Source organism: Glycine max, chromosome 6 (genome assembly GCF_000004515.6).
Source record: "Glycine max cultivar Williams 82 chromosome 6, Glycine_max_v4.0, whole genome shotgun sequence".
NCBI classification, from domain to species: Eukaryota; Viridiplantae; Streptophyta; class Magnoliopsida; order Fabales; family Fabaceae; genus Glycine; species Glycine max.
This window is the reverse complement of record NC_038242.2, coordinates 19,895,594-19,909,523: the sequence shown is the minus strand read 5'-3', so window position 1 is coordinate 19,909,523 and position 13,930 is coordinate 19,895,594. Positions and strand designations below refer to the sequence as shown.

Genomic DNA, 13,930 nt, shown 5'->3' with positions numbered 1-13,930 from the left:
TTCCACCGATCGTTTGAATTGTATCATTCGTTGATTTCGGTTAAAATGAATTTCGACCGTTCGGTCGTGCCGTAACCACGTTGGAAATTAAAAAAGAGGTAAAATAATGATATAATAATAAAAAAATACCTTTTAGTAAAGTAAAAAATCAATCGGACATTTTCTCTTTGGGATTTCTCATTCTTAATTGAATTGACTAAATAACGAAAGTGAAACTAAGGCTAAAATCAACTCGCCTAGTCAAGCTCGTCCACAAAAATAGGTTTTTTTGAAAGTTCATCATTTTAGTTTCTGACTAAGTAAAAAGGATCATTCTTAAGGTCCAACGCCTTAAAATGATCACCCCTCAAGTAAAGAGAATCACTTGATCCATGCATAAGGAAGAACTACGTAGGTCTGATTTCCTCTCCAAAGGAGGGTACGTAGGAGCAAAAACCCCGCTTTTGTCGACCTCAAAAAATAAAAAGAAATAAAAGTTAAGATAACACAATTCCACAATTCTAGAAATAAGGTTGTTGTCTTTCGAGACAAACGTAAGAGGTGCTAATACCTTCCTCAAGCATAAATACAACTCCCGAACTTAGAATTTTCATTTTGACCGGTTTCCTTCGGTTTTCCCGACGTTTTCCACAAATAAACGTTGGTGGCGACTCCGCGCACCTTTCCTCCTTTGGAAAGCGCACCCGTGAGCCTCGCCCTCGCTCGCCCGCGAAGGGCACGTTGCGACAGCCTTGCTTTTATAGACTCTTCATGTCTGGTCAAGAAGGCCATTCAGAAGAGTTATAACTTTTAGAAAAACTTAAAACCCATTTGAAAAAGTCAAAACCTTTTTTAAGAGTTACATCTTTAGATTTTTCAGAAACAGTCACTGGTAATCGATTACCAAATAACTGTAATCGATTACACAAAGCTTTTGAGTGAAAGGATGTGACTCTTCACATTTAAATTTGAATTTCAACGTTCAAGGGTACTGGTAATCGATTACCAAAACATTGTAATCGATTACAGCCTTTTGAAAATATTCGGAACGTTGTAAATTCAGTTTGAAAACTTTTTCAAACTCTTTTAGCTACTGGTAATCGATTACAACAATATGGTAATCGATTACCAGAGAGTAAAAGCTCTTTGGTAAAGGTTTTGTCAAAAACTCATGTGCTATTCAAAGTTTTGAAAAAAAAAACTTTTTTAATACTTATCTTGATTGAGTCTTTTCTTCATTCTCGAATCTTGAGTCTTGAATCTTGATCTTGATTCTTGAGATCTTGAGTCTTGATTCTTGAATCTTGATCTTGATTCTTGAGATCTTGAATCTTGAATCTTGATACTTGTTTGTAGGCTTTCTTCTTGAGTCTTGAATTCTTCTTGATTCTTGAACTCTTGACTTGTTCTTGATTCTCTTGAGATGTTCTTTGATTAACTTGAGCTTTTTGTTCATCATCTTTTGTTGTCATCATTGTTATCATCAAAACACCTTTGAATCATTGTTGATTCATCATGAAGCTTTGCTTCCACAGATGGTTGTCATCATCAAAAAGGGAGAGAATGTGAATCATGCAGGTTTTGATGATGTCAAAAAGAATTTGTTTGATAATGATTGTCATCGTCAAAAAGGGGGAGAATGTGAATCATGTAGGTTTTGATGATGTCAAAACGAATTTACTTGATAATGATTGTCATCATAATAAAGGAGGAGAATGTAAATGTATGAATATATGATTTTGATGATGCCAAAGAATAATCAAATAAGGTTGTGTTCAAGATTACTTCAACAAACATTCAAAGGTTAAGCATTGCTTCAAGATTAATACAAGGTTGCTTCAACAAACAAGCATTGCTTCAAGATTAATTCAAGATCAAGTTTTGCCTGAAAACAAAGTGTTTCCAAGACATCCAAGGCTCTGGTAATCGATTACTAGACAGTGTAATCGATTACCAGAAGACAATTTTGAAAAATCAGCTTTTAGAAGGGTTTTGAAATTTGAATTTAAAAGCTGTAATCGATTACCATTGATGTGTAATCAATTACCAGCAACAGAACTCTTGAATTTCAATTTGAAAAGTCACGACCCTTCAAAATATAACTGTGTAATTGATTACCAGAAATCTGTAATCGATTACCAATGAAGATTTTTAGAGAAAGCTTTTTGAAAAGACACATCTCTTCAAACCATTTTGAAAAGGCACGAAGAGCCTATATATATGTGTGTCTGACTTCAAAAAAGAAAAAGAGAGAGATATTCTAAGAGAACTTCATTGCCAAATACTCTTTCAACAACTCTTGGCAAACACTTGCAAATCTATTGAGAGTTCATCCAGGAACTTCAATTTGTATCATTCGCTCTAAAGGAGAGAAATCTTTATGTTCACCTCAGAAAGTCAGTTGTAATCAAGAGACTGGTGATCTCTTGAGTTGTGACTTTCCTGAACACAAGGGAAAAGGATTCCTCGGGTGTTCAGAAGTTGTAAAAAGGATTTTTTCAAAGTTAGTAAAAATCTCAAGTGGGTTGCTTGAGGACTGGACGTAGACACGAGAAGTAGCCGAACCAGTATAAATCGAGTTTACATTTCTCTCTTCCCTTGTCTCATTTATGTTATTGCAACCAATTTTGTCTTGCATGTTTAAAGAACATTATTAAATTGATTAATGCTTCTTCTTCTGTATTTTGAGTCTATCATTTAGAAGGAGGTTAAAAGTTTGTTGGTGAAAATTTTTTAAACTTAATTCACCCCCCTCTTAAGTTATTGAGACCACTTGTCCAACACCATGTTTGTATTGAACACTACTTTGAAAGGATTTGACGATACTCCACAAAGTAAATCCAAGGCTGCTGCTAGGTGGATTATTATTAAAGTAAGTTATTTAAACACTATTTATAGTTATATTTTAATATTGTGTAGACTAATTTGTACTTAACATTGAATATTTAAATTTCATAATGTATTTAGTGTAATAGACAAAAAGGAAACACTAAATGTGGGTATTACGTGATGCACTGGATGTCAACTATAATCTTTGGAAGCTTCAAGAATAATTGGAAAACAGTAATTGTTTAATTCAAACATATTTCATTTTATTATAATTGGTATTATATATTATTGACTTATATTTTATTATATAATGCAGTATTTTAATGATGCTAGATTATTCGAATCAGAGAGATTGAAGGCGCTTCGCATCCAGTGGGCAACCTATTATTTGAAAGTTAAAAATGAAACAATTGGTGTTTAAGCAATTTTGGAATTGTAGTTTAGTTAATTTACATTCTTTACAATTCATGTTATATGCGCATTAAATATTCTTTTAATTCATAGTAAATAATCAATTTTTTTAAGGAATTTTGGCTAAAAACTATTTGAAAACAAAATGAAAATTATCTATTGTGGCTCTACTTTTAAATTTACAGGTTAATTTAGGGTTATTAAAAAACAGACAACAAATTAAAAAAATCCAAAAAATAACATCGATTTTCAGTAAAACCAATGTTGTATGTATATGTTAAGATTACAACTGAACAACATCAAATGTAAAAATCAATGTTGTTGTTGAACATACAACATCGATTATCAGAAAACAACATCAATTTTTACTAAAAACCGATGTTGTTTGCTGACTACCAACATCGGTTGTTGGAAAAACTAATGTTAATATATACATACAACATCGATTTTTAGTAAAAACTGATGTTGTATGTATAAGTCATCGGTTTTGGTAAAAACCGGTGTTAATATCAAGATATATGACTTTTTTATAATTCTTACTGCATAACATCGATTATTTAAAAATCTGATGTTGTCATTTTTATGTTAACATCGATTTTCCAAAATCGATGTTAACGATATTACTTTCAACGTCGATGTTAATCGATGTTAAAAGTTCTTAATAATCGATGTTAAAACCCAATTTTCTAATGAAAGGTAATTTTGAGCAATTTTAAGGCTTTCAAAACATAATAAAAGGTCCACTGTTCAAGGGATGACTTAGCACAAAACAACACAATACGTTTTGGGGGAGTTTTTTTTTTTGTTTGTTTATAGGCACATGAAAGTTGGAAATAATAATAATAATAATAATAGTAATAATAATAATGAAAAAATTTGTAGAAGATTGTTAAAGAGAATTAGATGGTGAATTAATTTAACGACATTATTTAATTAAGTAAATTGTTTTATTTTGTTAGTGTAATGCTAATAATCACTATATACAAAAAACAAATCTCAAAATCACTAAACATATTTTTAACACACAAGGAATGAATTTCAAAAATATAAATATTAAGTTTTGGTATAGTATGAACGGTTAATTCAAACTCAAAAATCAAATATTAAGATTATACAAAATCATATATCATATCATGATTATTATCTTATATATCACTATTTACTTGAGCTTTTTATTGTTTATTTATTATTTTATTGATTATTAATTTTATGAAAAATTAAATTAATTTAAAAATGAAAGAATTGAATTATTAAATCAATGATTAAATCTACATTTATTATTTATTAATTTTATTTTTTAATTAATTAATTAAAATTCAGTTAATTGCATTTAATTAGAGAATGATCAAAAAGATGCCATGTGACAGCTTGCAATTATATAAAACATTCTTTTATATAATACTAGTTTAGTATCTCGTATCTTGCACAAATATTAAATTCATATTTTATAATTTATAGGATTATATTTTAAATATATTATTAATTATTTAGTTTAAATTTTAATAAATGAATGTTAGTAGATATTTCAATAAATTTAAATATATTTTTCTATACACACATGCTCCAAAAAATTCTTATCATTGAGAGTATTGTCCTAAATAGAATCTTTTTACTTTGATATCTTGCATATGCACGGCTAAGGCAGTCAAATAAATATTTAAATATATTTGTAGATAGATACAATCAAACACTATTAATGCAATCAAATATTCAATATATCAACCAATTTTTAATAAAATATAATTAGCATGAAATTTAATATATAATGGTATATTTATATTTGGTATTAATCTTTTAACAAAATATTTGAAAAGTCTATAAATGATGAATTCTAATGATATCATATAAATAGGTAATAGTATATTTCTTGTCACAAAGTCAAATTATAAAACATAAATAAAAAGAAAAATTACATTAGAGGAAGAAGATAAAAAAATAAATTAAAGCTATAAAAAAATTAACGATATACATTATAAAAATATTGATCACATGAATGAATTTTATATGTACATTGTGTTGTTTCCCTAGCAATAAAATTCATTTTTAATAAATAATAAATATATTTTAGAGAAAAACACACTACAAGAAAAATGACATATGCCTACGGAGGCTTTTGCCTACATACATAAATTAGTGTAGGTAAAAGTCAAAAAATACATATACCTACAGTTGTTTGTCATAGGTAAAATTCAAAAATATGTACTTATTATTATTTGGTGTAGGTAAAAGTCAAAATAACTTCTACTTACAAATGCTTAGTGTTGGTAAAATTTCAAAAAATTTATACCTACAATTACTTGGTGTTGGTAAAATCCTATAAAACTTGTACCTACAGTCCATTGGTGTCACTACAAGAAAAATAATCTATGCTTACAAACGCTCTTTTCCTATAGACATGAATTAGTATAGGTAAATCTCAAAAATACTTTTACCTACAACTGACTAATGTAGGTAAAACTCAACCATTTGTACCAATTATTATTTGATGTAGACAAAAGCACGGTATAGGCAAAAAAAAAAATCGCGAAAGACATTTAAATGATGTGGCAATATTAGTATTTGTTTGATTTAAAAAAATAGAAAGAGAGAAGCTTTTTAAAAAATGAAGATAAAAATAAAATAGTGAGAAAATATATAGATTTCTAAATTATTTAATACGAAATATTCAAAATATAAAATAAAAGTTTCTTGCCCGTACAACAATTCTATTTATAATAATTCTATTTAATTCAAATAAGATTACATTTAATAAAAGATACACACCATTTAAACAAAAACAAAAATTTAAAAGAAAATTATCTTATACCTACAAACACCTTTACTTACACACATAAATTAGTGTAGGTAAAATTTAAAAATACTTTATTACCTACCATTATTCAATGTAGTTAAATTTAAAGACTTATACTTACAGTTTTTAGTATAAGTAAATCTTGGTAAAAAAAAAATTACCTACAACTATGTAGTGTAGGTAAAACCTTATAAAAAAAACTTATACCTATAAAATATTGTGGGGGATTGTGGAGGCTTGAAAATTATCCCAAAAAAATTATCCTGAAATAATGAATCTAATCTAATGCTAATTAAAAGTTGTGCACCATGGTCTATGCTGACATCTGTTTTAAAGTAAATTAACAATATTATAATTTTAAAATATTTTAGTGAAATTTATATTTATATATTTGACTAAGGATTAATGTTCAGGCTAAAAAAAGGATTAATTTTCAAGATCTATTTTTTAATTAAACAAATTAAGAAAAACTAGGGGACAAATGCCACCACTCATAGGCTTGAAGGCGCAAGTCCAAACTTCAAGGCACCTTCACTCTCTTCAACCCGAACCGCTTCCAAACCTCCGAAATCCACTCTCAAATTCCTCTGTAGCTACGGCGGCAAAATTCTCCTTCGTTACCCCGATGGCAAGCTCCGTTACCTCGGCGGCCATACCTGCGTCCTCGCCGTCGATCGCTCCATTCCATTCTCCGGTCAGTTCTCTCTCTCGCACACTCACTCGCTCACTAACTGAATTTTCAATTTCTCGTAGTTTAACCGACGATCTCGTTTGTGTTTTGTGTTTTTCGTTTTATAATCATAAACCCTAATCGCGTGTGTGTCGTTCACTACAGAGCTATTGCTGAAGCTAGAGGAGCTCTGCGGTGCCTCTGTGAGGCACCTCCGCTGCCAATTACCTTCTGAAGACCTCGATGCTCTTGTCTCCATCACCTCCGACGAGGATCTCACAAAACCTCATCGAGGAATACGATCGCGTTTCATTGCCGAAATTGTATAAAGTTGTATATTGATTATAGTTCGTGATTATTGACTTATTGCAGATACATTTCAAGTATCTGATTTGTCGTACTTGTTTATGGTTTAATGGCTTGATGTATTCTTAATTTGGTTTCATGTGTTAGCAGACCACAGACATGATGCAGCCAGGGCTGAGAATGCTTTGACTCTTCTTTATGGCAATGAGCCAATTGGCATGCAAAGAGACTGGAATGAAGAGCTGCAGTCTTGTAGAGAATTTCCTCGTACATCTCCTCAGAAGAGGTGCCTTTATTTTCTCTCATTCGTATAAATGGATTTGGAACTAGGCATGTTCTTTAGTTTGGTTGGTCAGCAATAACTTATTATTATTGATTATCTTTGTTTCTTGTGTGATTTATTTATTGCTGTAGGATTTTGCGGGATAGGGCACTTTATAAAGTGACATCAGACTTTGTTGATGCAGCTATTAATGGTGCTATTGGAGTGATCAGTGGTTGCATTCCTCCGATAAACCCGACTGACCCTGAATGCTTTCACATGTTAGTGTCTTTTAAACTTGAAACTTTTTTCTTGAAATTCTAAATAGTTATTCCTGCATTTTACTAGTATATTATTTTAAAATGTTGAAAAGTAATGTCTAGAGGAAGTTGCATGTCTAGAGGAACTGAATACAATCATTCATTGGCCCAGAAATATTACTAGTGAAAAGCATGTTCATATACTTTGTTGGTATCTTTGATATTGCCTCTTTACCCACGAGTTTTCCTTTGTACTTGGAATGCCTTTTCGCTCATTGTTGTAATTTATGTGATAGGTATGTGCACAACAATATATTCTTTAGTTTTGCTATTGATGCTGACCTTGAGAAGCTGTCAAAGAAACTTGTGGATGCTAATTCAAAATCTTGGAGCTCCAACTCTTTGCAAAGTTCTTCTGATAAAGATTCCATTCCAGTTCATGGAGAAAGTCAGGTTCCTAATGGGGGTAAAGATGATGGTTCAAGTTCTGAAGATCTTAATAGCACAGAAATTAGCGAACTTTAAAATGTTTCATTTTAACGTAAAATATTATTATATGGTGAGAAAAAAGAATTAGGACATTCTGAAATGTGTTAAGTTGGTTTTAAAACATGGCAAGTCTTTTAAATTTCTTATTTCTATTAGCTTATAGGATGAACATATGTTGTATATTATTTTTCTTCAGTTATTTTCTTTATTATTATATGAACTGATTTTATATTCATTTCAGTACATAAATATATTTTCAATATCTTTTATAAGTGCTCCTTTTATAAGTGCTCCTTTTTATATTCACAAGTTGTTAGAGAACTAATGTATTCTTTTACTTCAATTTGATTATAATATTTTTTTATTAATTACTATTTTTCTCTGTTTTTTAACTCTAGAGTACGTACGGATTTTATGCATTAATTCTTCAGTGTAAACTTATTAAAAGACTTTCAATGAAAAATAAGTAGCCATATATATTAAGATTGTGTGATTTCTATGATATTAATTAATTAGGTAAAAGGAAAATGGGTGTAGATATTTTCAACTCTTAAAAAGCTTCACGAATCTCACAGCTATTGGTGCAGCAGTTTTCGCATATTGAGGTAGAGAACCACTTCAAGAAGGTTCATTTGCTACTCCAAATGCATTTGTACCTGCTTGGAAAAATTCTGGAGACCCAAGAAGGAAGGTTATTAACGGACATTGCTTCTTCTTTTGATATGTAGGATTCTGAGAGTGCCTGAATTTGGGATTCTGAGCTTAAATTGATGGAAATATATATCGAGAGAGATACATTGTTTATATATCAGTCATCAGTGGCCAATTTGGCAACTGACTAGCTAACTTGAGCAAACAAACAAAAGTAACTAATAACTTTATTTCTCTAACTGCTAGCTCAATTCTTAATACAACATCAATAATATATTTACATGTATACGAAAAATAATGGAAGAAATAAGAATAATAGAATTTAGTTTAAATTGTTCTGCTATTGTTAACTCTTGTCATATCAAATGTTCTGCCTTTTTTTTGTGTGTTTAAATTGTTTGTAATTTTGCATAAACCAACATGACAACATGGTGGTCCAAATGGAATATTTTGAGTTGTTGACTGAAAGTCCATACATAAAGGTTAAGATTTGCCTATAAAATAGCATTTGGCTTGCAGAATTGCAGATAAAATAGAATTGCTCAAAGTATTCCATTGGTGGAACAAAATTGTACTTATTTTCTAACCTCATTTTCAATTCTTTTGTATTTTTAAAAATGAACTAACATAGCAGAACTTGTGTTCTTTTTCATTCTAGCCTGTTTACCAAACATTATGTAAGTTTCTTTTGGTAAGGAGGATAGAAACTTAGTCTATTTGAAATTAAACTCAGACACACGATATATATAAATAACTATTTGAAATTAAAGGTACCATTGATTGGGCTATTTCACTATTTGTGTAGTATATATGCCTTTGGTTAAGTGAAGGCTCTGCCAAAACTCTCCTCAGCCATCTCCAGGATCTTATTTAACAGGAAGATGATGGACTTTTCTCATGTCTTTTATTTCCTTTTGGTGGTAAAATAATATGATAGTTGATAAATTAAGCTTTTACCTTTTATCCCATCTTACAACAATTTGTTTTATTCCATGACTCTGTCTTACCATTGAGTTTATATGCAGGTTCTTTGGCCAGAATGTGGTTGGCAGCCAGTGTCTCTGACAGATATGATTACCTCTTCTGCAGTTAAAAAAGTGTATAGAAAAGCAAATTTATGTATTCACCCAGATAAAGTTCAACAGAAAGGTGCTACTCTTGAACAGAAATACACAGCGGAGAAGGTTTTTGACATTCTTAAGGTACCTTATTAATAGTCATGTAGAAATAATATACTACTTTACATAAAAGTATAAACCCATTTTTATCCCTTTGGTTAATTGTCACGATTATATTTTACTTTTACCAGATATAAGTCTACTTAATTTTATTGAGCTACTGCTAGCTGGATTTGCTTTAATCACACCATTAAGCTGAACATATATATCTTCCCTTTTACTTCTCTATAGAATTCAAGTGCCGGATAATAGATATTTATTTTGGAAAATTCCCACGCCCAACAAGAAATGCTGAAAACATTAACATATCCATAATTTTTTAATACATCTCCAACCAAATTTGTTGACACTAATTATTTATAGAATTTAATTAGAATGTATAGAGTATAGACATCATCATTGTCATCCAATAAAAAATTATTGTTAACTTTGTAATAATTACTTTAAGTCATTTCAATGTGATCTTTAATTGCTTGACAGTGTAAATGGTTTTATACTATATGAAGGTTAAACTACTACACTTATATTTATTCTTCTGACCTTAAAAACAGGAAGCTTACACCAAGTTCAATGCGGAAGAGCTTTCTTAGATCCCACTGCTAATGTCTTTGCAAAATCAATAGATCTATTAGCACTTGCACGGTTTCGGCATCGGCCTGTTTGCTTGCCTAGCTGGTGCCTCATATATTTGTTTTTGTGTCGTTGAAGATAACTGCATAAATGTTTCGTGGCATCGTTTGGCAGCAGATTCTTTTTCCCTATAACGTTGAACGATCTACGGTGAGTTACTGAGTTATAACATATCTTTGTAAGTAATTATGTTGATTGATTCAGGTCAATGTACAAATTTTAAATGTTCATGATTCCCTAAGGTCGAACAAGGGTTTATCTTATTAGATATGTACAATTGCACGCATAATATATTTTGTGGGAATGAGTGGTAATTTTATAATATTGATCATTTCTGTTTAATTTGTTTTTCTCATAAGTGCTTACTTTTTCCTTGCATTGAAAGATATGCACTGGCAACTGATATATAATATATTCATTTCAATATTTAACCTTATCAGCTTATCTTGTACCAAGGGTGATATACTTTGTTCACTTGCTTGAAAAATACTATTGTCTGTCATTCCTGATCAGTGTTTCTAAGTTGATTTCTCTTTCAGATAATGATGAGCATCTTGAAAGGAAGATTCTAGATCCTGAGCACTTGAGCAAGGTGGAATCAATTTTCGGCAATCTTTCAGAAACCATTAAAATATATGGTCCTTGGTCTTCTGCATGGGTAGGAGAAGCTGGAGGGGCATACAACAGTGGTGGCAATCATGTTTCTAACAGATTTCTAAACAGCTTTTGGTGGGTAAAATTGGTTGTCCATTCCTTCCATCAGTTTTTGTTCTTTTTTAATTTCTAAAGGATGGGTTATGATGTTTTTTCTATTATATTTAGCAAAACATGTTGCTAAATATAAAATTGGTTCTTTTTTAAATTGGTTGTGATTTATTGTAAGTTTTGAAATTTAAATGGCTCAGGTACTTAGATCAACTTGGAATAGCATCCTGCTACAGCACTAAAGTCTATTGCAGGCAGACTTTAATTGGAGGGAACTATGGCCTTCTCAATACCACCACCTTTGCTCCCAATCCTGACTACTACAGGTAAGTACTAATTGAAAATTGCAACAAACAAAAAGAGAATACTTTTTTTTCCTTGAAGATTACTTGAAGATTTCTAGTGATTATTACATCATGTTTGAACATATCTAATCCTAGGTTCTGGCCTTGTTTCTAAACAGTGCAGTTTTGTGGCATCGGTTAATGGGAAAGAAGGTTCTTGCGGTCTCAAGTGATGTTCATATTAAAGACTTTTACCTATAGTTAGGAAATGTAAGTAGAAGTTAATGACTTTTACCTACAATTGAAGATGATAGATACATATTAAAGACTTTTTACCTACAGTTAGGAAATGTAAGTAGAAGTTAATGACTTTAACCTACACATTATACATAGTAGGTGAAACCTATAGTGACAGACAATTAGCCGTCACTATACCCCCCTCAAAGTTGACAGAGAAAACGTCCGTAGGACAAAGTCTATCATACATTTACCTACTGATTTTTTATTTATAATGACAGTTTTTATGCGTAGGTATATGTCATTTTTCTTGTAGTGACAAATGAACATGAAAGTAATGTTCAATTTAAAATCTAAAAATTAAGGTTACAGTTTTTGTACAGTATAATTCTATTTCTAACGTTCTATCTTTATCATTTATAAAACCTATCGTATCTCTATAATTTGTAAAAAAAATGTTAAAAATTAATTCAAAATGTTATTTATTGGAAAAAAAATAAAAAAATTAACTAATAATAATATCTATAAGCTTACTTTTAAAGAATAAAAATGAAAAAAGGTAAAAAAGAATATAAAAAAAAAGAATTACTTTCAGAAAAAGAAGGCCTATAATAATTATTTATTTTTTATTTTTCATATTTTACTCTTATTAATTTCAAGATTAGGTCATGTTATGCATTCCATTGTCCTTCTCATTTCACATTAGAAGGTTTATCTTTATCATGCACAACATAATCATTTATTTTAGGTAATATCTAATATTTGATAATCAATATTTTTTTACTATATAACCAAACTCACAATTCAAAATATTGAATAAGAAACATAGAAATCAAACTAATATATAAATAAAAATACCAAAAATAAACTAATAAAAAAATACCTATTACACAAAAAAGAATCAAATGCCTGATAAATAAATAAAAACAAATATATATTAGCATCACCTCCCCTCCCCAATTCATAAAAAAAATATTACAGATTTTTCTTCATAATATTCAATAAGAAACACAATCAAAACTTGAGTTAGAGATCAACTCTTCGATATATTAGCACAATTTCTTAAAACTAAAAATACACTTAAAATAAAATAGAAAAGTTATGTCGTGATTGTGAAACATATATATTAGCATAATTCATAAAGCTCACCTTGAAGTATAAAATAAAAACATGTGCAATGATGTGAAGTTGTTGGAGCAATAGTCACCTATTGCAACAAAGAGACGTAGAGGAAAATAAAACTTGTTCATAAATTAATTTTATAATTACATTGTTTTCTTTTTATATTGTTGAGAAAAGAATGAATAGTACGGTCATAATAGTAAATTATGATTAATATCAGAATTATTTAATTGTTTAAATTGTCATTTTTCCATTTTTTTAATATAAAATCTGTTGATTATGAATTAAAAATAATAGATTATTTATATTTTTAAATTATAAATTATAATAATATTTGAAGTAGTAGTATTAATTAATATATAAGGAAAGATATGGTCACAATTAAAATTTATCAATAATATTTTCAAATTAAATTGAAGACAATCATCATTGTTATATTAATCAAAATATGTTTTTTTTATATTTTTAATATGGAATATATTTTTTTTAAGTATCATTCATTATATTAAATTGATAGAATACATGTGTGGTAATAATAATAATAATAATAATAATAATAATAATAATAATAATAATAATAATAATAATAATAATAATAATAATAATAATAATAATAATAATAAAGTTACTGTAATTATAAAAGAATCATTATTTAAAACTTACTAAATTGATTATTTTATCTCACTAAAATTAAATATAATAATTTGTTTATATGAATTAAAAGTAGAAGAAAAACCGATGCTTGATTTGATCAAATTATAATTTGTTAAAAATTAAAATTGATGATTGAATTGGTTGCATTCATTATTTACTAATATGAATAAAAAATAAAAATGTGATTGATTGCATTTAATATAGAAAATCTAATAATTATTATTTGTTATTCTGAATTATTTTTGAATTTTGAATTTACTAATATTATTGTTTAGAATAACATTTATTATTCTGAATTATTTGTCATTTTTATTATTTATATTGATAGTTTATATCTTTAAAAATGAAAATAAGAATATTTTTATGTCAAACATTTAACAATAACATATTCTTAAATTTGATTTTGCGGAGAAATAACATTTTACATCACTTTGATAAGAAAATATCACACAAAAGTATTTTAATGTAAAAA

General features: G+C 28.9%; 1 protein-coding gene and 1 long non-coding RNA gene across 16 annotated transcripts; both read left to right on the top strand.

Annotated features, from left to right (window-relative positions):
• The first annotated feature begins 6,478 nt into the window (after positions 1–6,478).
• On the top strand, positions 6,479–9,842 carry LOC100784800 (clustered mitochondria protein). 14 transcript variants are annotated; one of them, XR_001388700.2, is made up of 7 exons: positions 6,482–6,704; positions 6,846–7,003; positions 7,137–7,272; positions 7,401–7,529; positions 7,805–8,688; positions 9,454–9,568; positions 9,674–9,842. XR_001388700.2 is itself a non-coding variant. In XM_014776623.2 (6 exons), the coding sequence occupies exons 3-6, from the start codon at positions 7,185–7,187 to the stop codon at positions 9,739–9,741; spliced, it is 402 nt and encodes a 133-aa protein (XP_014632109.1). In that variant the 5' UTR covers positions 6,482–6,704; positions 6,846–7,003; positions 7,134–7,184; the 3' UTR covers positions 9,742–9,842. The 14 variants fall into 14 exon arrangements, 8 of the variants coding, with proteins under 8 accessions (XP_014632109.1, XP_014632110.1, XP_014632108.1 ...); XR_005891853.1 differs by having other exon boundaries at positions 6,489–6,704; positions 7,805–7,974; positions 8,514–9,568; XR_005891854.1 differs by having other exon boundaries at positions 6,479–6,704; positions 6,846–7,010; positions 7,805–9,568.
• Positions 9,843–10,411: 569 nt separating this feature from the next.
• Positions 10,412–11,979, top strand: LOC106798944 (uncharacterized). Of its 2 annotated transcripts, none has more exons than XR_005891855.1 (4): positions 10,412–10,606; positions 10,996–11,185; positions 11,362–11,487; positions 11,630–11,979. It is a non-coding gene; the product is annotated as an uncharacterized lncRNA (long non-coding RNA). The 2 variants fall into 2 exon arrangements; XR_001388701.3 differs by having other exon boundaries at positions 11,625–11,979.
• Positions 11,980–13,930: the final 1,951 nt, after the last annotated feature.